Source organism: Takifugu flavidus, chromosome 8, assembly GCF_003711565.1.
Source record: "Takifugu flavidus isolate HTHZ2018 chromosome 8, ASM371156v2, whole genome shotgun sequence".
In the NCBI taxonomy this organism is placed as follows: domain Eukaryota; kingdom Metazoa; phylum Chordata; class Actinopteri; order Tetraodontiformes; family Tetraodontidae; genus Takifugu; species Takifugu flavidus.
Window position 1 is genome coordinate 14,446,388 of NC_079527.1, and position 19,962 is coordinate 14,466,349.

At 47.2% G+C, this 19,962-nt stretch overlaps 1 protein-coding gene across 3 annotated transcripts in view; it reads left to right on the forward strand.

Annotated features, from left to right (window-relative positions):
- The window catches only part of plxna2 (plexin A2), a 129,476-nt gene that overhangs the window by 11,006 nt on the left and 98,508 nt on the right, over positions 1–19,962 (forward strand). For all 3 annotated transcript variants that reach the window (XM_057040396.1, XM_057040397.1, XM_057040398.1), the window contains exons 2-3: positions 8,132–9,454; positions 14,109–14,291. In XM_057040396.1, coding sequence (XP_056896376.1) covers positions 8,132–9,454; positions 14,109–14,291 — 1,506 coding nt within the window. The remainder of the gene's footprint in view (positions 1–8,131; positions 9,455–14,108; positions 14,292–19,962) is intronic.

Genomic DNA, 19,962 nt, shown 5'->3' on the forward strand with positions numbered 1-19,962 from the left:
GCGCTTCGGCACTGATACAGCGAGTGGCTCAGTCAGCCAGCTCTGAGCTGTGTCCCGGTCTGTCGTGTCCCCGCGTGGCCTGGCCTGGCCTGGCAGCAGCTGCCATGCTCCCGATCAACCGGATCTTTCAGCTCTTAAAAAATCCGCCCGGCGCTTCCCGCAGCGTGCACCGCTACTCTCTTACGGAAAGTTTTGCATATCAGTTTTGTAAGTGCGCACAGTTGTAGGACTGTGTGGGATTTTCAGGCTCTAATCATCACCCACGCTCGAAACTAACAACTCAAACTGTTTCTGTCGGGTTCATTCAGAACAATTTCATATTGTTGATTGCTTGATATCGTTTTGTTTTTTTTAAATTGCTGTTATTTAACCACGTGTGTCATCAGAATAGCTGCTGAGTCCATCCAGGACCTGAGCAGAACCACATTTCATCAGTTCTCACAGCAAACACTGTATTTTGCTTCATAGGCACAAATCTTTCCCTGTGAGTAAACGGCTAATTTCCTTGCTGCTCCCTTTTATTGCCTCTCATCCAGAAGGTGATTGGCTTAAGTGGCAAGATGCTGACGTGATTTTGTGCTGCGTTACCACCCTCGTTTATATAAGCGCCGTTTTCACACTTTATCATCGCTCCTGTGAACAAACAAGCCGGACTAAAATTTCCCTCACTTTTGTCGCTCGAGGTTTTGCCTGTGCTGCCATCTGATGCACGGGGGCGTCCGACTCCGGTCAGGCTGCAGCCGCTGACCTTCTTGGACTCCTCATCAAGTTTGGTGAGAAGACAGAACAGCAGCCAGCATGAGAAGGTGGCAAGCTGGTTGAGATGGTCGGGGGGGAGGATGAGCTGGTTATCGACACGCCGCGGTTACCTCCCCCACAGACGGGGAGCGAAAAGATGCCCGTGCACATCTGGGGCGGCTGAGCGTGTGAGCGGACTACAGATTGCGATTTTCTTATTTAGCGCAATCGCTCAAAAGGCGACGGGCGACTGTTTATGCATCATGGCGTGCTGATCAAAATGTCAGTGAAGAACGAAGGCGTGCTGGAAACATCATCAGCCCAGATGAGAGGGAGAGACTCATTAAAATGAGCGCACTAATGCGGAGCGTGAAACACACGTGCATCCTGACTGTTAAATCTGCCAAATCTGGCACTAAATCTGCCTCCTGAATACTCCAGTTTTTCCCGTCTGTGCCAGATTAAGCGTGCTGATCATTGTTGCAGGGTTATTCTAGGTTCACTGGGATCACACGGATGCTACAGGCAGGATAATGGCATTGGCAAATTATTTATCGAATATGGATGCTGTTACAGCCAGACCTCCGGCCATTCGTTCTGTTCTGCGTTACATCGGCGGTCCGATCCCGGCCTGGGCGGCCAGGTGATTCCCTCAGCACTCTTATCGTGCTCGAAACAACGCTATAGTCTTTATCATCTGTTTAGCCGATCCACTCGAAGCCATGGAGCGATCCAAAGTGAGTTTTTAGCCTGTTTCTGATGGAGGGGCTTAGTAAAAGTGTGTGTTCCCTGCTGGGTTTTCCAGTGCTTGGGTGTTAGCCAACCCTGAGTAGCCTCATCCTCTCCGCCAGCCTGTGATTACAGAGCCAGGCTTGAGTTATAGCAGACAGTCCATAGATGAAACAGTAGCCGGAGAATTTGAAGGGATTACTGTGACTGACAGGATTCCCATCTCGCCCCAGAGACTCTTACGTAACCGTTTTGCATTTTGGCGGGCGACTGCTGAGTGACAATGTAATCTTAAATAAAATCATATCCTGTTAATGTTCCCATGCTTTTGCCCGCTCCGCTTGGCTGTTGTTGTTTGGGCTTTTTTGACCAGCCATTACTGCTGTGGCTGAACCAGCTCGTGACCCAGCTGAAGTAATTCCTTCCTTCCTTCCTTCCTTCCTTCCTTCCTTCCTTCCTTCCTTCCTTCCTTCCTTCCTTCCTTCCTTGTGGACAGTCATTTCACACATGTTATGCAGAATTAGACCCTAACCCTGGGACGTTCAGTCCCAATGCAGCTGACAAAGCTTAACGACAGATTTGGCCCGATTATTTGACAGAAGGTTGCGTCCGACGGCGTCTCGTTCAGATTGGGCAGCGACACGTCCAAAGGTCAGAGTTCATACTTTTGCTGAGCGGAGAGCAGCTGCGAGCGGATTCAGATTCTCTTCTGATAAAGACAAGACTCATCTCCACAAGCCAGTACTAGCAACGTACACACACACACACACACACACACACACACACACACACACACACACACACACACACACACACACAGTGTGTGTGTGTGTGTGTGACAGAGGGCTGACACTGTGGTGTGCTCAGGCTAATGTCATCTGCAGCACACTAATAACCTGCAGTTTATGTAATCAGATTACATGGAAGGCAGAATGGAGGAAGTGAACCATTCCCTCCTTTCATTCCGATCTAGTCCACCACGGATGCACAATTGTCTACTCTTTCAGACCAATGCTCCTCTGGCTGTCCTGTGCACCTGCTACCTGGTGTACCAGCCAAGTGCTGCCGTTGTTGAGGCAAGTCCATTTGTCTGCATCAGCAACTCTCAAATGTGCCATACCACATTTCATAAAGCTCCTTCGATTGGAGGGATGATTGAGACGCACAGACCTGGAACCACGGTGACGTTTATTCATGTGACAAAACAGCAGTGATTTAAATTCTAATTTATATTTATGTTCCGTGTGTGTCCATCCCATCTTGTATAATTCATAGAAATATGATTGGTTCCTAAAACAATGCACATGTGCCGTCTACCACATGTTCATTGTTCCATCACAGCTCTTTCAAAGATTCATCGTTATTGGGCTTGAGGCGCTTCGACGGGCCCCTCGTCTGATAAAACCCATCCTCCCGCCGTCAGTCAGAGCTGTGATGTGCATATGAGCTCAGGTGACGTATCTGATCCCGTGGCTTCGTCTGACTTTCCGCTGTTTGTTTTCTCTCTCGCTGAGGATTCCCTCTCCTCTCACTGAAGCCCTTTAAAATTCAGATTTATGGAAATGCCTCCTAATAGAAAGCTGCTTTCCCAAGATGACAGACAGCCACGATGAGGCGAACACAGATTCTGCTTGACGATTCAACCTTCGGTTTAATAGGGAGGGAACACCAGGGCAGTTAGTTATGTCAGCAGAAACAAGGGGTGAGGAAATCAGTGAATTTATGGAAGTGTGTGTGTGTGTGTGTGTGTGTGTGTGTGTGGTGTGTGTGTGTGTGTGTGTGTGTGTGTGTGTGTGTGTGTGTGTGTGTGTTTAAAGGTTAGTGTGGATGGTACAGGGTGAGGAGCAGGGATGTGTGTGTGCAGCTGTGGTTTGGGAGGCTAAAGGTGGGAGAAACCGAAATCATCTGAATCCCGATGACTCTGTATTCCCTCTCAGTCGATGTTCCGGGTTTTCGACACGATTCCAGTGTGTGTTTGAAGTCTGAGGACTGCCGGGACGGAGTTCAGGGAGAAGATTAGATACAGGAGCTCTTGTTTGCCATCTGCGATAAACAGCCACGCTGAGACCTGATTATTCCAGTGTCACAGTGACACATTCTTTGATAATAGCCTTTTATTCATTCATTGGAGTGATCATTTTGATAAAGTAAGGCAGAAATAAGCCTCTTTCAATGGTGCCATTGAGGGAAAGGAATAGGACGGCGTAGCTTCAGGCTCCTCGGTGGTCACATGTGTGTGCACTGATATAGCTCACAAACAAAGATAGAACTATTAAATACAGTTAAGTGTTGTGCTGGAGTGCCCTCAGAGAAGATCCATATTACACACAAGCAATACATCACCGCTTTTAGCAGTTTAGCATGTGGAATGTAGAAGCAAACTGCAGTATAAACCAAAGTGGTCAATGCTGTTGGTGCAACATTGGCTTCATAATAATAGTAAAGCTGTGGTGGAATTTCATTTCTCGGCTGTAACACAGGAAAGCAGACAGTGTGAAATGGGGGTAGTTACCTGAGGCCTTCGGACTCGCGAGTGTTATCCCCTTACTTTGCCACTGTCATTTCCTCGTGGTGGCGGGGAGGACACGGATGGATGAGGGAAAGACGTGCTGAGCTCTTTTTTGATTGGACGTTGTCAGACAGAGTCGGTCCAGGGGCAAAGGAATCCAATTCTGATTAAGACCAAAGAAGAACGTCTAAATATATCTGCTGCTCAGCGGCTGAGGATGCCCACACGACCCTTCATTACCCTTCCTCTTGATGGCGGGAAAGGGAGCGGAGTGATGGAATAACCTCTGCTGCTAATCACTCTTTTCAAGGAAAGGTCTTTATCACAGACTCTTGTTCTGTTTCTTTCTGAGCATGTGATCACGTGAAGAGGAAGGTTTACCCTCCCATAGGCAAACATATTAAGCCCAGCCGTCTTCCGCTGAGTTTTGTTCCGAGTTGTCTCTTTGATTTGCAGCACATCACTTTTATGCATGCGTTTAGATTTCACGCTTTACATTAATCGGACGGAGAATAACACATTAATCCCAAGCATGAAATCACGATCTCTGATTTCCCTTTACTATCCTGCAACAATGGGTTTTGCACCATAAACGGATTTTGGTTTATGTTCTTTATCTTTCCCGGTACAATGGCAGTAAATATGAATTTAGGAGATCAAGCAAATTTGGCTGCATTGTTAAGAAGCTTAGCATGAGGGGAGCAAAGGAAACATGCACATAAGCAGCAGACTTGCTGCCTGTTCCAGGCTGACAGAGGTTTTGCCCCTCCTCCTTCAGAGGCCACTGTAGAAGCCTGGTTTCTCCCGATTATTCTGTTTATTGGCTGCCGTTCTGCAACAGGGGCTGTTTTATCTAGCACCCTCACTCAAGGCTCATCATCATTTTGTATTTTTCCAGGACTGGCCTTATCTGTGTCTACTCTGCCATGGTGATGGGACATATATGAAGCCAGTGGGACCTGGAATAACGGTGCTGACACGGTTTTCCAGCGCCTGACGATCACAGCTTGTCGTGATTGCATGTTTGTCCCAACACACTCGTGTTTCTCTGCCTCTCTTGATGGGGTGCTTCATCTTCATTTGCCTTCCACGTCTGCCAAAGAGATTTTGAGAGGAATCAACAAACCTACTGACAATGGCCGTCACACTTTGATGGTTTTTCTGCCTTTTTTACTCGTACATGATGGAGCAGACTGAAGCGGCTGACAGTCTGTCATCATGCCAGTCCATCTGTCAGTCTCAGTGTGACCAGTTGTGATGTGTCAACAAACTGGAGTTTTTTCATGAGCTGGACTTGTTGTATTTGATGTCGTCCCAGGCAGACAAATGTTCCCTGTTTGTAAAAATACTGCTGCTTTTAGGAAGGGCCACAAAGTTCTTCTTTGGCAGGAAACAAATTCCAGCGATGGGAAAAAAATAGTGCGGTTAGTTTGATGCCCGATGATCTGTGATGATGTTTCTTTGAGGATGATTCCTGACGACCCCGATCTCTCTCGGGGGGCTTTATGGGGACACGTTCACCAGCCTGTCATTGTGGGTGTGTGATGTTCGGCTGGACGTTATAAATATAATGAGTTTATATTCTCCTTTTATTGAGTGAATGACAACAAAAGATGACAATAAAAGATAAACTTGAAGAGGAAGAATGGGGTAACGCAGCTCCAGGGAAAATCCTCTGTCGCTCTTCTAACTCAAAATGTTACGTGGGCCTCCGTTCCAGGAAGTTGCCTTGAAAGTTGCTTTAATGTTTTCTCTTTTTCAGTGTGCCTTCATTATTCCTCACCTATAATTCTCTTCACTGCCAACCCATTTATGGCCTCTTTTCCTCCATCAGTAGGTGTGCAAGTGTGTTAAAGTATGAATCAGCCCTGGTTGCATTTATATGTTAATTTTCCTTTGCCGTAACTCCTCATAAACTATTGAAAGACTTGGCTTTGAACCCAAGATCCCGTATTCTAGCTCCTTTCAAGTCAACCTCCTCATCTGCGTAGTAAAGAGAAGTCTGTCAGACGCAACAAAGAGGTGGTCACGCAGTCCTCATAAACAAAGCCTTGATTTCTGAGCAATATGAATGGACAACTTTGTGGAGCTGCTCATTTGCACCATTGAGTGACTCAATTTCTCTGCCTCTGCAGCTGTTACCACAACATGAGGGACTAATGCATTTAATTCTCCTACCAGCATGGAAAGGAGACAACCCCCCCCCCCCCCATATCAAAGAGATGGACAGGGGAAATGTATACACATATTAAAGGGTGGAGTGCAGAAGAAGCTCTGAAGGGCAAAAAGCTGCAGCCCGGGAGCAAAAATCGGGCTCAGCGGGAGGCTTATTATGCCACCAAAGAGATCCAATTTCCACATCTAGCGTGTACAAACTCAAACAAAAGACAGTGGCAGAGCCTAGGCAGCGGAGAGTGAGAGTGGGGGTCTGGCCCTAGGCACTTTTTTAGAGGCAGTGGCACTTTTATGGCCATGCTAATAAAGTGCTTCTGGGAGAGAGTACCTCCCACACTTTTGGCTGCGCACACGCCAAAAACAGCGTGACTGGGCTGTGGATCCAGCCTTTATGGACCTGTGGATCAATACACAGCCCAAGTCTATATTTAATTTGCAGCTCGTAGCTGGAGATCACATGAGGAGCAAGAGGGAATTCCAAACACTGCCTGGTTTAAGGGGAGTGGTGGTTCAGAGAGGATCCCAGATCAGTTCTGCAGATCAGCCTTGAACACGCAGTGCTCTGTGGTTGGTAATTCAAGGCTGCCCTTGGTTATTCCAGCTACATATTTCACCCCTGATTCTCTGTGCCCTCACTGCTGCATATGCAAATCTGAGGCATGACAAACGATGTAAGGCCCTCTCTGACACGTTTGAGCCCCTGGCGTCACTGTGTCGTTCCCCGGCTTAACTCCTCCAGCTCCAAAGTAATTATCCTCGTTGGCTTGCTACGCCTGATCATACGTGATTTTGGGATGGCCTGCTTGTGTCTCCTTTTGTTACCCCTCACATTGGTTCTGATAGAACACAGGGTGTAATGGTGGTGATGTCGTTAGTCGCCTGGTGTTATCTTAATGAGGGACTGATGTAAACACGGTTGTTGATTCACTCGAAGATGATTATTGTGATCTTGGTGATTAATTATTTTACAGACTGATTGTATCAACAGGACATGAATAGAGTAACCTAACATGAAAGAACAATGTTTATTAAAAAAACGATTATCACATTATTATTCTGTATCAGCCACCTCAAAGAGCAAAGCCGGGGGGAGGGTACGTAGCCCCTTCTCCCAATTTGTTCCCACTTTGTTCCTGTAATAAGATCCAGGCCTTCTTCCCAATCGACGAGATAATTAACTCCTGAGGACAGACTTCGCTGAGCTCTGTGTCTTGGTTCATGGCACGAGGAGAAACATCCCCGCTGCCTGGGCTGAGCTCGGTTAAATGCATAATCCCAACACTGACTTGATGTATGTTTTTCCAGATAGCAACGGATCGCCGGGAATAGATAGGGGTGTTGGTTGATGGGCTGAAGACAGAGAAGAGAGTGCGTGGGAGACTATGAGTGTAGAAATTCAATGAGAAGCCTTAAAGGAACAGGGTGGTAGATTAAATGCCCCCTTGCTACTGGCTGATGCTTCATTTCTTTTGTTGTTTTTAATGCTTTTTTTTAGTTTACATTTTTTAAAAGCAGACAAAAGCCATTAACTACTCCCTGGAACCATTGGAAGTTTTTCGGGTTTTTCTAGGAATGTTTTTGACAAATGAATGTTCCAACACTCGAGATCTAGACAGGAATAATGCTTGATTTAATTCTAATGAGTCATTAAAGGCGTTCCGGGCTGCTGGCAGTCTGCGATGCTTTTTATTCTCCTTAAAAGCAGCTTGCTAAGGGGGTGTCAGGAGTGTGATTCAGGTCAGACTCAGCTCCGTGGGGGCAACCTGCGTGTCCAGCAACTCCTTTGGAATGTGCACCATAAAGGTTTCCTGCCATTGTGTCCCTAATTCTCCGCTCTTCATGTCCCCCCCCCCCAGAGCCGTACTGAGGATGAACCCTGACCCGTTTCAGCAGTGAAATCTGATGAACATGTCGTCTGCACGTCTCTTCTGTGTGACTCACGTTGAGGAATCTAACACTCTTTGTTGTCTTCTTTTTCAGAAACATGTGAAAGCCCTCGGAAAGATTGAACTTCAAGTCAGCCTTCAACAGCGAAGAGGCAGCAAGTCCTTCCCCTTCATTTCTCTGAACTTCCTCTGCATTTTCCCAGCACGCACATTAATCATGGAGAGCTGGCGAAGTACACGTAGGACTTTATCGCGCATCGCTAAAGTGGGAGCCATAGCTACAATAGTAGGATTCTGGCTTTTAGCAATCCCAGCCCCGAGCAATGGGCAGACATTCACGAGTTTCCATCCTGAACGTCGAGACTGGGTCTTCAACCACCTGACTGTTCACCAGACCACAGGGGCGTTGTATATTGGAGCAGTCAACCGTGTGTACAAGCTCTCGGGCAACCTGACCCTCCTTGTTTCTCATGATACAGGCCCAGAAGATGACAACAAGGCCTGCTACCCCCCCCTGATTGTCCAGCCGTGTACTGAGCCCCTCGTCTCTACTAACAATGTCAACAAGCTTCTCCTCATTGATTATTCCCAGAATCGGTTACTGGCCTGTGGCAGCCTCTATCAGGGAGTCTGCAAACTGCTCAGATTGGATGACCTCTTCATCCTAGTGGAGCCATCCCACAAAAAAGAACATTACCTCTCCAGTGTCAATCAGACCGGGACCATGTACGGAGTCATCGTGCCGTCACAAGGCCAGGACGGCACCCTGTTTATTGGCACAGCGGTGGATGGAAAACAGGACTACTTTCCTACCATCTCCAGTCGAAAACTGCCCCGCGACCCGGAATCTTCGGCGATGCTTGACTATGAACTGCACACTGACTTTGTGTCCTCGCTCATCAAGATACCATCAGACACGCTGGCCCTGGTCTCCCACTTTGACATTTACTATATTTATGGCTTCGCCAGTGGCAGCTTTGTTTACTTCCTGACTGTCCAGCCTGAAACGCCAGAAAACAGCATGGCTTCAAGCGGATCGACCAGCGACCTCTTCTACACGTCTCGTATTGTCCGTCTCTGCAAAGATGACCGCAAGTTCCACTCCTATGTCTCCCTCCCTGTGGGATGTGTGAAGAATGGTGTCGAATACCGCCTGCTGCAGGCTGCCTACCTTGGCAAGCCGGGGCGCGTTCTTGCCAACTCGCTCAACATCAGCACCCAAGATGATGTGCTTTTTACCATCTTCTCCAAGGGCCAGAAGCAGTTCCATCGCCCGCCAGATGACTCAGCGCTCTGCGTGTTCACCATCCGACACATCAACGCTCGGATCAAGGAACGCCTGCAGTCCTGCTACCAGGGAGAGGGAAACCTGGAGCTCCACTGGCTGCTTGGAAAGGATGTCCAGTGCACCAAAGCAGTGAGTAATGGCAATTCAAACAGATTCAAACATGCCGATTTAGCCACATTTCCTAAATATATCAAACGCTGTGACTGAATTATCCGTTTGACCTATGAAGGGGATTGTTAATCGGCATTTCTGATTGAAAAAGTGCACGTTTTTATCCAATCTGTTGCATTTTGTTTAGTATACTCAGTTGAAGGCGAATGCACAGTTGCATTTATTTGCATTCTTTTATCAGCTTTAAATGAAGGGAGCGAGAAACTTATTGACCTTTTGCACAATATCAATAATGATCACGTCTGCAGTGGTCCAAAGGTGCCTTCATGTGCTTTTGTACAGTGGGGAAATTACAAAAGCCTCCAAATGAGTCAAAAAATCACAGCCTTCTTTGTTTTGAGGGTGTATGCTTCAACATAAATAAATACTGTAATCACCAGGAAGTGATTCTGCAGCTCACTTTGTGCAGCTCGCTCTCTTATCTCTGCTCGCTCTGATTCTCACACAAAATGCAATTATGTCACTAGTTTTGTGGCTCTGATGTGAGGGAACATCCACTTTCAAACACAATTCTGTGAGAGATGCTCATTAAATATGGAAACCTTATTTTCTTAGCAACGATCAAAGCCTTAAATATCCTCCTCAAGCACAGTGCACATAAACACTGGGCTTCGCTGCACCATTTGTCTGGGTGGGGGCTGTTTCTGAGCCTTGCATAGATCACACCCCCGTTTAGTTCTTCTGAAATTCTCAATTATGTTTTCATACAAGACCCAGCGTCTGCTTCATGTTGTCGGGCAACTTTCTTCTTTAATTCCCGAGAGGGTTCAGTCCCATGTGCGTTCACTCGGTAATTGCTAATAGAAATTTAAGAATATCAAACATTAATGACTAGCTATGTTGCGTGTGTGTGTGTGTGTGTGTGTGTGTGTGTGTTGTGTGTGTGTGTGTGTGTGTGTGTGTGTTCCTGTGTGTGTTTGATTTGCAGTTGTAACTGTGTGTAATATACAGTGATTAACTGGGTTGAAAATCATTAAAATAATGCCAGGGCTGAGAGTTGGGAGGAACATTTGGGGTTTATTAGCACTCAGGAAACGTAGGAGGTCAAGCTGGATGAGAGTAGGCTGAAGGAGAAGTGACGGGAGAGTGTACACAATGACAATCCTCGGGTTGGAAGGATCCGGGGGAGATCAAATTAGAACCCTTTTCAGTTTCCTCAGACAAATCCTCAATCATCTCAGTGTGCTCTGAAGGGTGCCAGCCATTACCTGCAAACCAGCACCTCCCACTACATTCTCCACATGTGCTGTGCCAATAATGTCCAGCTCTCGCTCCACATCACACACCCAGGAAAGTGTGTGTGTGTGTGTGTGTGTGTGTGTGTGTGTGTGTGTGTGTGTGTGTGTGTGTGTGTGTGTGTGTGTGTGTGTGGCCACTGGGCTAAGAGGACATAAAATACAGGCCTTGGGCCTATAGATTTCTGCTCATTAAGCACACAATAAATCCCCTGCTATAATATAAATTATGCAGTTAGATGTCAATGGATGAGGAACTCTTAAAGCCTGTACAAATTACAGAGCGTAGACATGCTGACCTTGGCTGTTTGCCTTCAAATCCCCAAGTCAAGCATTCTGGCTGCCTTGAAGGGCACATATGTTTCAAATCTTCTCACCATATCTGTGTGGGGTAGGTTTTTTTTTTTTTTTTTTTGTATATTTTCTGTGGATGATTTATTTCAAAATGTAGGTTGAGTCAAAGTTAGACTAGTGAAGTGTTAACAGCACTTTTCTTGTAAAGTCACACGGTAGTAAAGTTTCTCGTAAAGTCACACGGTAACATTCCCTCTGCTGCTCTGGCATTAGCATAAAAAAGAGCCCAAATCAGAGACCTTTCAGTGACCCCGAGTTAGCATTATCCTGGTGCAGATATATATGTATATATATACAATCAGGCCGAGGCTGACTGGAGCTGAGACAGGGATTCAAACACGGCAGCCAATCAAAGATTTATCACCCTTCCGTCCAGCCCTCTGCCATCTGCAGCTTCACACCTTCTCTGTAGTTACTCCCAAAGAGCCATGAAGGAATTCCTTCTGTATCACCCTCTGTGTGTGTGTGTGTGTGTGTGTGTGTGTGTGTGTGTGTGTGTGTGTGTGTGTGTGTGTGTGTGTGTCCATCTCTGACTAACGCCATCACCCTGCCCTGTTTTTGTTCATGCACACTGACTAATTAACCGCTTGTGAGAGCAAAGGGGAGCGAGTATTGATAACACTGATACGCTCTTGGGAGGGAAGCTCAGAGTCAGATATGCTGTCACTTGTAATTCATCCTTCAAATTCCACACCCATTAAACAATGTCTGCCATTGACGCATGGAGGAGGCTTTATCCACTGTTATACTCACTGAACACTTTGGAGTTCACTGAGAACTAATCACAGAGGTTTGCAGATGATTTCTGGGAGTTTTTTTCATGGGTCTGCTCAAGATAACGATGCAATTTGCCATTTGAGATGTGGCAAATCCACAGTTCATCAGCAAAACAGCGCCAGCATCAGCCACGCGGTCGCTACGGCGGTGGAACTGGCTCGGCTGCCAGCGCCGCTAAGCATACATCATCTGCACAATCTAGATTTAATCAGCACCAATTACTCTGGAGTCCAACAGACCATGTGGAATAGCTGCGTTTGAGGGAGGAGGCATCGACATGCCAAGGTCTGGCATGCGTGACTGTTTCCCAAGATGGCTGTTACTTTTTCCATCTGATTTATTCCGCGTCCGCATTACAATAATAGTAATAAAAAAACAAAAACGTTGAAGGCAGTGAGCCTTTTTAAACGGCACCTTTAATTTTACAACCAACAGCGAATTCGATTGTACTCGGCGTTGTTTTAAACGCTGCTGTGCAGAATATCCCCGAGCAGTCGCTGCTATTTAAGGCAAAGGAAATAAAAGGGAAACGCCGTATCGCTGAGGCTGTGGCCGTAAGCAGGGAGGCAATTACTTGCTGTCAGCATCACAACATTTACTCAGCTCGTGAAAATCTGCACAGTGAGATGCTTTACAGTGACAGCGTGGAGCGAGAGCCAGAGAGGAGCCGTCGAGTGAGAAATGTCACTCAGTGCGGTCGGCGAATACCCTACTGACAGGAACACAGGCTGCGAGGAGACAGATCTCAGGTAGATACAGTGACAGAAGCATAATTAATGAGCCGGGGTTGAAGAGAAGGTGTTTATATGTTGATGGGGAGTGAATGCAGGCAGCCTGGGGGACGTATACGCTGGAGCGGTGGAAGGGTGTCAGCGACTTCACCGTCTCACTTACTCCACATGGCACTTTGAGGCCACTGCCACTCAAACTGTCTCAACTGACCTGATTCAGTACCAGAAGAGAGGCCCTCGCTCGCTTCCCTGTCAAAGCTGTTTTCTTAAACTTGCACTCAGCCGGGAATGGCTTTAGCATGACCACACACCATTTTCATGTATTAGCGCACACGTCTTCATAAGCTTTCAGCTCTTACTCGGTCCTGGATGTCAGCCTCTAAATCCCCATTTCAGACTTCCATGTTCTTATTCCAGCAGTGCGAGTAGAAGTGTTTGGGTTTGTTGTCAGTTTTAAGTAGAAGACATCAAACACGGCAGTTGTCGGACTGAACAGACGACCTGCCTGATGTCCTCGCAAAGATAGGATTTCATTCCTACCGCGAGCGTATTTTTGCCCCATCTGTACTATTCACAGCTTGACCTTCAACTCTGAAGAGAAGGAGCAACGCTCAGGGTCGACGGAACCTTTTCGATGTTGACTTGTCATTGTTTGACCAGCTGAATCTTTAATAACTCCCAGCACATATTTCAACCCATTTTCCCCCCTAAAACCTGAATTGCTGTAGTGCCATTATTGCGTATTTGTCTGTAATTAATCCTAATACACGCTAAGTGCTGGTTGTCGTCTGCAGCGGCGTCGTCACGCGGCGTGCTGTCTGGGGCTCGTCGTTGTCATGCAGCCCGTGTCTTCCTGCAGAAGTGTGATGATAGGCCAGGGTAATGAGCCACTGTGAGAGCAAGGCGCAGCTCATTCAGGCGCGTCTGAGACATGTCTGCCGAGTGCAACGGAGAGGCAGATGTTTGTCTGGCGGAGAGGGCTGACTCACAGTGCTCCACCCCAGTCTGCCCTCTCCTACACTCTCAGCCTCACCTCTCTCACCCCCTCATCACTGTATCGCCTTTAACCAGCCATTCCTCCTGTGTCCCACCTTCATCCCTCCTCTTTCCCTATCTTGTCTTTCCTCACAGTCACATGATCAGAAAGGATATTTCACGTACTTTGAGTCAACAAATATAAACACGCAGCCACGACGACGATCTTAGAACAGAGGCGAGACAGACGGCTATAAATGTCCAAAAGACAGATCCTGGCAACTTCTGAGTCACTGAAGGCAGAAGTGAAAGTCCATTTCAGGATCCAACATGTCTTCGATGTCAAGTTTTGACATTGTCTAAATCGAAGACCTGTTATTGACCTGAGGTTTTCAGCGCGCTGCCGGGCAGGTTTGGAGGAATAAATGATCGAAAGGGTTGTAATGACCGCATGGTTAAACTGTTAAGGTCACATTGGATTTTGTTTTCATAGTATACTTAAAAATTGTCTTTTCCCCCTCTTTTTGCCTCCTCTGGCAGCCCGTGCCCATTGATGACTCCTTCTGTGGTTTGGACATCAATCAGCCCCTCGGTGGGTCTCAGCTGGTGACGGGTCACGCTCTCTACACCGAGACTCGGGACCGCATGACCTCCGTTACCTCCTATGTCTACAACGGCTACTGTGTAGCTTTTGTTGGCACCAAGAGTGGACGTCTGAAAAAGGTAAGAGCGGAGCTTTTTTTGTTGGGGGGGGGGGGTTCCTTGCAGCATTAAGATGTCATCTCTGCTCACTTTGATACATAAAGTGTCCAGGCTGTCCACTGGCCTGTGGCACCCAGACATTGTGAAATGGTGCTGTTTCTCCTCAGATGGATGGTGGTCGCAGGGAAAGGGCTCTTCATATTTTATGCCTGCAGTCACAGAGTCAGAAGGAGGTAATGGCTAGGGCTAGCTCACTGTGATTACTCCTTGTTAAATGAGCGCTGGTGTTGCAGTGTTGAATAACCTGAACCGGCCCATCAGTTTTAATGGCTGCGTTTTTACCTTTGGTCCACTGAGGCAGGAAAAAGATCAGCCCCCTGCCCTGGACCTTCAGGTCGTCAGAGAACATGTATCCAGGAGAGGGTTAAGAGCTGCTGGTCAGTTAATAATGACACTTTTAATACCTCAGCCACAGGAAATGAGCTATTAGATGAGGTTTCTCCCTGACAGTCTTTAACTGTGAGAAGATTTAACACTCCGGCTCCTGGTGATAGGAGGATGAGATCGTCAATCAGTTTCTGCTGATTAATTTAGAGCAGCTGTTGCACTATCTGGCCTGTGACGTTCCCCCGAACAGCCTGCTGCTCGGGCTGCACCGCATGTCACACGTTAAAATGTTAATGAAATGTTTGAATGGAGGGAACACAGTCGCGTGGGTGCATGCTTGGTCTGGAATACTGATGGCTCTTCATGAAGACAGCCTGGTGAAGGATTCCCAGCTCTCGCGTGGCCCTTGTGGCTCCTGCTCTTACTGGCTGTAACTGGGAGGGTCAGCTGGGGCTCATTCTTCGATATTTTACAGCAAACGTTGTTGTCCACACCTGGGGAAGCAGCACAAACTCTGCTTTGTTGGGTTATTTCGGTGTCTTGGTGTTCATAATTAAATCAACCCACCAATCAGGCAGTGGCAGAGAGAATCCTTGTTCCATGTAATCCCATGTTTGAGGGGTTTAATAATTCAGAACCTCCTTTTGCTTGGATAAATTAGATGAGACAGAAAAGAGTGTTTTCTCCTCTGTGTCTCTGTTGCTTGCACACTGTTTTTATCTGTCTGTCCATGCACAGTCTTGTCTGGAGCAGCCTCCTGACTTCCATGTAAAACAGCCGTGCATGCTGCTGAGTGACTCACGCCCGAGCACGGATACATGACTGTATCCACAGCACAGAAGAGCAATGAAATGCACCTACAGTAGATGTAGTCTAAAAAAAGATCGGGCATCTTCATCTTCTCACTGTGGGGGAAGCAAAGTTTGGAATTTGTCTCCTAAAGGAGAAGACCTGTGTATTGAAACAGGTCTGGAAGCAGCTACGTTGTTGGTCGAGGATGAGAATTAGCTTAGCTGCTGTGAAAGTCTTCGTCGGTGTGGAAGAAGGAAGCATTATTTTTTTACCAGTTGATGAATTATCTATAGTGCTTCGTGAACTATGGTGGGAGGAGTCTCGCGAAGGCATCTGCCGGCGTTCCTGCGGTCTTCAGCTGCGTTAACCATCCGTTCCTGCAGGTGTCCCAGGCAGCAGAAGGGTAGGCTGACCTGATGACGCTTGGCTGCTGCTCTGCAGAAGCCCGATAAGCTCCAGTTCTGCGAGACACATGAGCCACGATGCTGCAGGCTTCTTATGCATTTAGACATGATGCAGCTAAAGGGTGACAAGGTTTTGTTACTGATGCTACACACACACACACACACACACATATATATATACTGAGTAAAACACACAAATGGGGAGAGGAAGCATGCAGACTGTGGACCGTGATGAGTGGAAATAGAAAGAAATAACAGGAAGGAGCGGCAAAAAGGTGCTGAGAGGAAGAGCCAGTTGAAATGTGATTTTAGTGACGCCAAGGAAACCAGGGCTGCACCGCTGCCTGTAATTGGATTGGCACTCTTCCCAAAGAATCTCTCCTCTGCCCTCCATCTCCTGCTTCCCTGTTCAGCCCCCACCCCCTCCCTCAGCTGAGCTGAGCTCCCTCATGCTGCTGTTTCCTGGGTTTTTTGGAGCATGGCAAAGCAGGAGGCAGAGTGTTGGTGGATACAGCAGCATGTGGCCAGCTTTTACCGGGATTGATTGAGGAAAGAGGGTAAGGAGAGTACAGGGAGTGTGCGCACATTACATCTTATTACACATCTGATATGGGATCTTTTATTGTGCGTAAGGAGCGCTCTCATTACTGAATGGAAACTGAAACTTACCACAGTCCCTCGAGGAATTCTCAATGTCATGAATTGTGCATGACTTTGCAATTTTCTCTAATTGCTTTGTAACTTTTCAAATATTGTCTAGAAACTCCCCGACGCGTGCAGTATTTTGTAAAACCATCTAACTCGAACACTAAAAGAGGTCAACATTTTAATCACCTGCTCTGGTTTTTGTGACAGACACAAACAGGTTCTGGACTCCTGGCTGGGACTGGCGGGTCAGAACTGATTGAACCGTTCAGCACAAAGATTTCACGTTGTGGCTATTTTTCTGGCTACAGTGTCAACAGTCCCACTGAGGGCTAAAAGATGTGTTTGCATATAAAAAGATTACATTACGTTATCACATTTTTGCACCCAGGGAGCGAAAGACTGCTACGGGGCTCTACGGGTCAAATTATCGAGATAGGCAATCCCCTATATGGTATATTGTGGCTCCACATTACCCAAGAATTGCATCATCTGAATTGGAATTGGCTGTGTGAGGTTGACTTGGTGCCGAAGCACAGACGGATCCAACAGGGGAGCCGGGATTTGGTGGGAAACAACAACAGCATTAAGGAGTAGTGAGGCTGTCGGGAGCGCCGCCTTTGATATAGTCGAGGGTGGAGGGCACGGCTTCACATGTAAAATTAGATGTCGAAAGGCACCCTCGCAGTAGATGAATGGGGTGGTTAGAGCCAGCTCAGCAGAGGCACATTCCCCAATCCTCACTTAATCAGAGTCCATTCATAGACACTGAGAAAGAACATCCTCCATCCCAGCTTGGTGAGGCAGCACAGCAGGGTTTTAGAGCTCCTCTACCAAAGATGAGACGTGCACGCTCTTGAATGGACCGCATCCTTTTGTTTTTGCTGATTTTGTTCTTTCCCTGCATGCAGGGGATGTGAGGAGGTCTTCCTGCTGTTGATAATGTGATGCTCTCAGCCTGATTAATTCTCCTAATGACACTCTGCTGAATGCTCATGGATTGGGCTGAGTGAGGCTCCAACAACTGAAGGGCACAACTTCAAAGGGTGGTTCAGGTGCTTAAATGAGACGTCCGGTTAAACTAGTTAACATAGCAGATGGTGCTTTGCCCAGCCGGCTCACCTGGCTTCCGCTCCGGCTTAGATATCAGCAAGTATGCGAGGACCTCTGAGCAGGCGCTTCTTGAGGGTCACAGCTGATGGTTTGGCTTTAAGTGTCAGGGACATGAAAGACTTGTAAACATGGGCAGCTGCTCCTGCAGGGCCCTGATGGACAAGTGGTCAACCCAGCCCCCCCCCCCCCATGCTTTAAAGTGCTCACCCGCAATGAGCAGCTAACTGTTATAGGGGGAATCTGACCCGAGAGGCCCACTTCCAACCAGCGTGGCTGCTCACCTGCTCCGTTTATACGGCTTTAAGTTTAACTGACATGAACTTTCCTACGGAAGTGAAGAATCGGTCGTGCACGTTTCCTGTGCCGTTAACGTGACGAATGGCGGACGCAATTATTGGTTGGTATTATTGTCACAAAGGGGACGTTTCAGGTGCGAGGGGGTGCACCTCCTTTCAGGAACCATGAATAAGCATATAAAAATGAGGTTGCCATTGTTGGCCCAGCTCCACTGAAACATAATTCCTTTTTTCCTTTCAAATCTCCCTTTAAAAAATTAGACCTTTTGGCCACAACAATCGGCCAAAGCCCCCAACCCTGCGAGCGGAACACAGGGGTCTGTGAGGCATGAATTCTGGGAAGACTCTCAAGTGCTTTGAGTTGTTTTCACTCTGGCTGATGCAGCCTCCCGGCGCTGCATATAAACAGCCTAAAAGCACAATGAATCAAATCATTTGAACACCTTTATTAAACTTCTCCATTGTCGCTGGCTGACTTGCATTAACCTTGAGCCTGCATGGACAGAAACATAATTACGGATGAACAGCAAACATGATGGATTCCAAATCATCATATTTACAAATCATTATTTTCTCTGCGAACACCTTTCATAAAGAACAACAGTGGTGGATTGTGTCGGACTGAATGTGCTGGGTAATTACACAAACACACACACATAATTGAATCATAGATCATGTTTCGTTTAAAACGGCGGGGAAAAAAATGCTCCGTCCTTTTGCAGGTAACTCTTTGACCTTAGCAATGTGGTAAAATCGCATATTTCAGCTGAAACAGTGGCGGTTGTGTGTCGTTTGCCAGGGGTCTCCCTGTTAATTTACCTTTCAGAGCTGATGAAGTGACTCAGTTTGCCCACCAGCAAAGCTCGGAGCAAAGCTTGCTTTGCAGAAAGCGCTCGGCTACGAATTTTCTCTTCTAATATAACCTGCAGCACTTTCTTGGAGAGAAGTAAATGTCCAACAATTACAGCTTTAAAACTTTACCTTTCTTGCTCTGTGGGGACCAGCAGGTGGTCTGAAGGAGCCTTCAAACATCGGAGACGATCATAATCACAGCCTCCAGCTTTAGGTTCCCCGTCTCAATCATTAATGCTGGTAGATATTAACGAAGATGCTTTTCCTGCAAAAATCCTGATGTTCTAATACATTTAGTAATGCTGAATAAATGTTCTCACCACCTCTTTAGATTCAGATTCAGGTCCTTTATTGTCCCACACGGGGAATTTACAGTGCAACAACAGCAAGAGCACGCAGAGAAAAATAAGATAAAATAGAATAGAATAGAATTTGGAATATACAAAGAGGATGTATATTTACAATAATCCAGGTAAATGGATACTCAGCCCCTGTGTACCTGTACATAGTACAGAGGGTGAATACAATATACATATCAGAATATATAATATTCAGATTGTGCTAGCGGGTGTTATGTTTATTGTGCAGTCTGACAGCAGCCGGCAGGAAAGATCTGCGATACCTCTCCTTCACACAGCGAGGGTGGAGCAGCGGCTCACTGAAGGAGCTGCCCAGTGCTGTCAGGGTGTCCTTGGGGGGGTGGGACGTGTTGTTCAACATGGATGACAGCTTAGCCATCATCCTCCCGTTTCCCACCACCTCCACCGAGTCCAGGGGACATCCCAGGACAGAGCTGGCCCTCCTCACCAGTCTGTCCATCCTCTTCCTGTCCCTGTCCGTGATGCTACTGGACCAGCAGACAATCCCATAGAAGATGGCTGATCCCACCACAGAGTCATAGAAAGTCCTCAGGAGGGGTCCCTGCACTCCAAAAGACCTCAGCCTCCTGAGCAGGAACGGTCTGCTATTGCCCTTTCTCTGTGTTGTGTGTCCAGTCCAGGTTATTGTTTAGGTGAACACCCAGGTACTTGTAGGACTCCACCACGTCAACATCCGTTCCCAGGATGTTCACTGGTGCAGGCGGGGGGTTGTTACGCCTGAGGAAATCCACCACCAGCTCCTTGGTTTTGCCAGCGTTGATCTGGAGGTTGTTCCGCAGGCTCCAGTCCACAAAGTCCTGAATAAGTTCCCTGTACTCCGTAT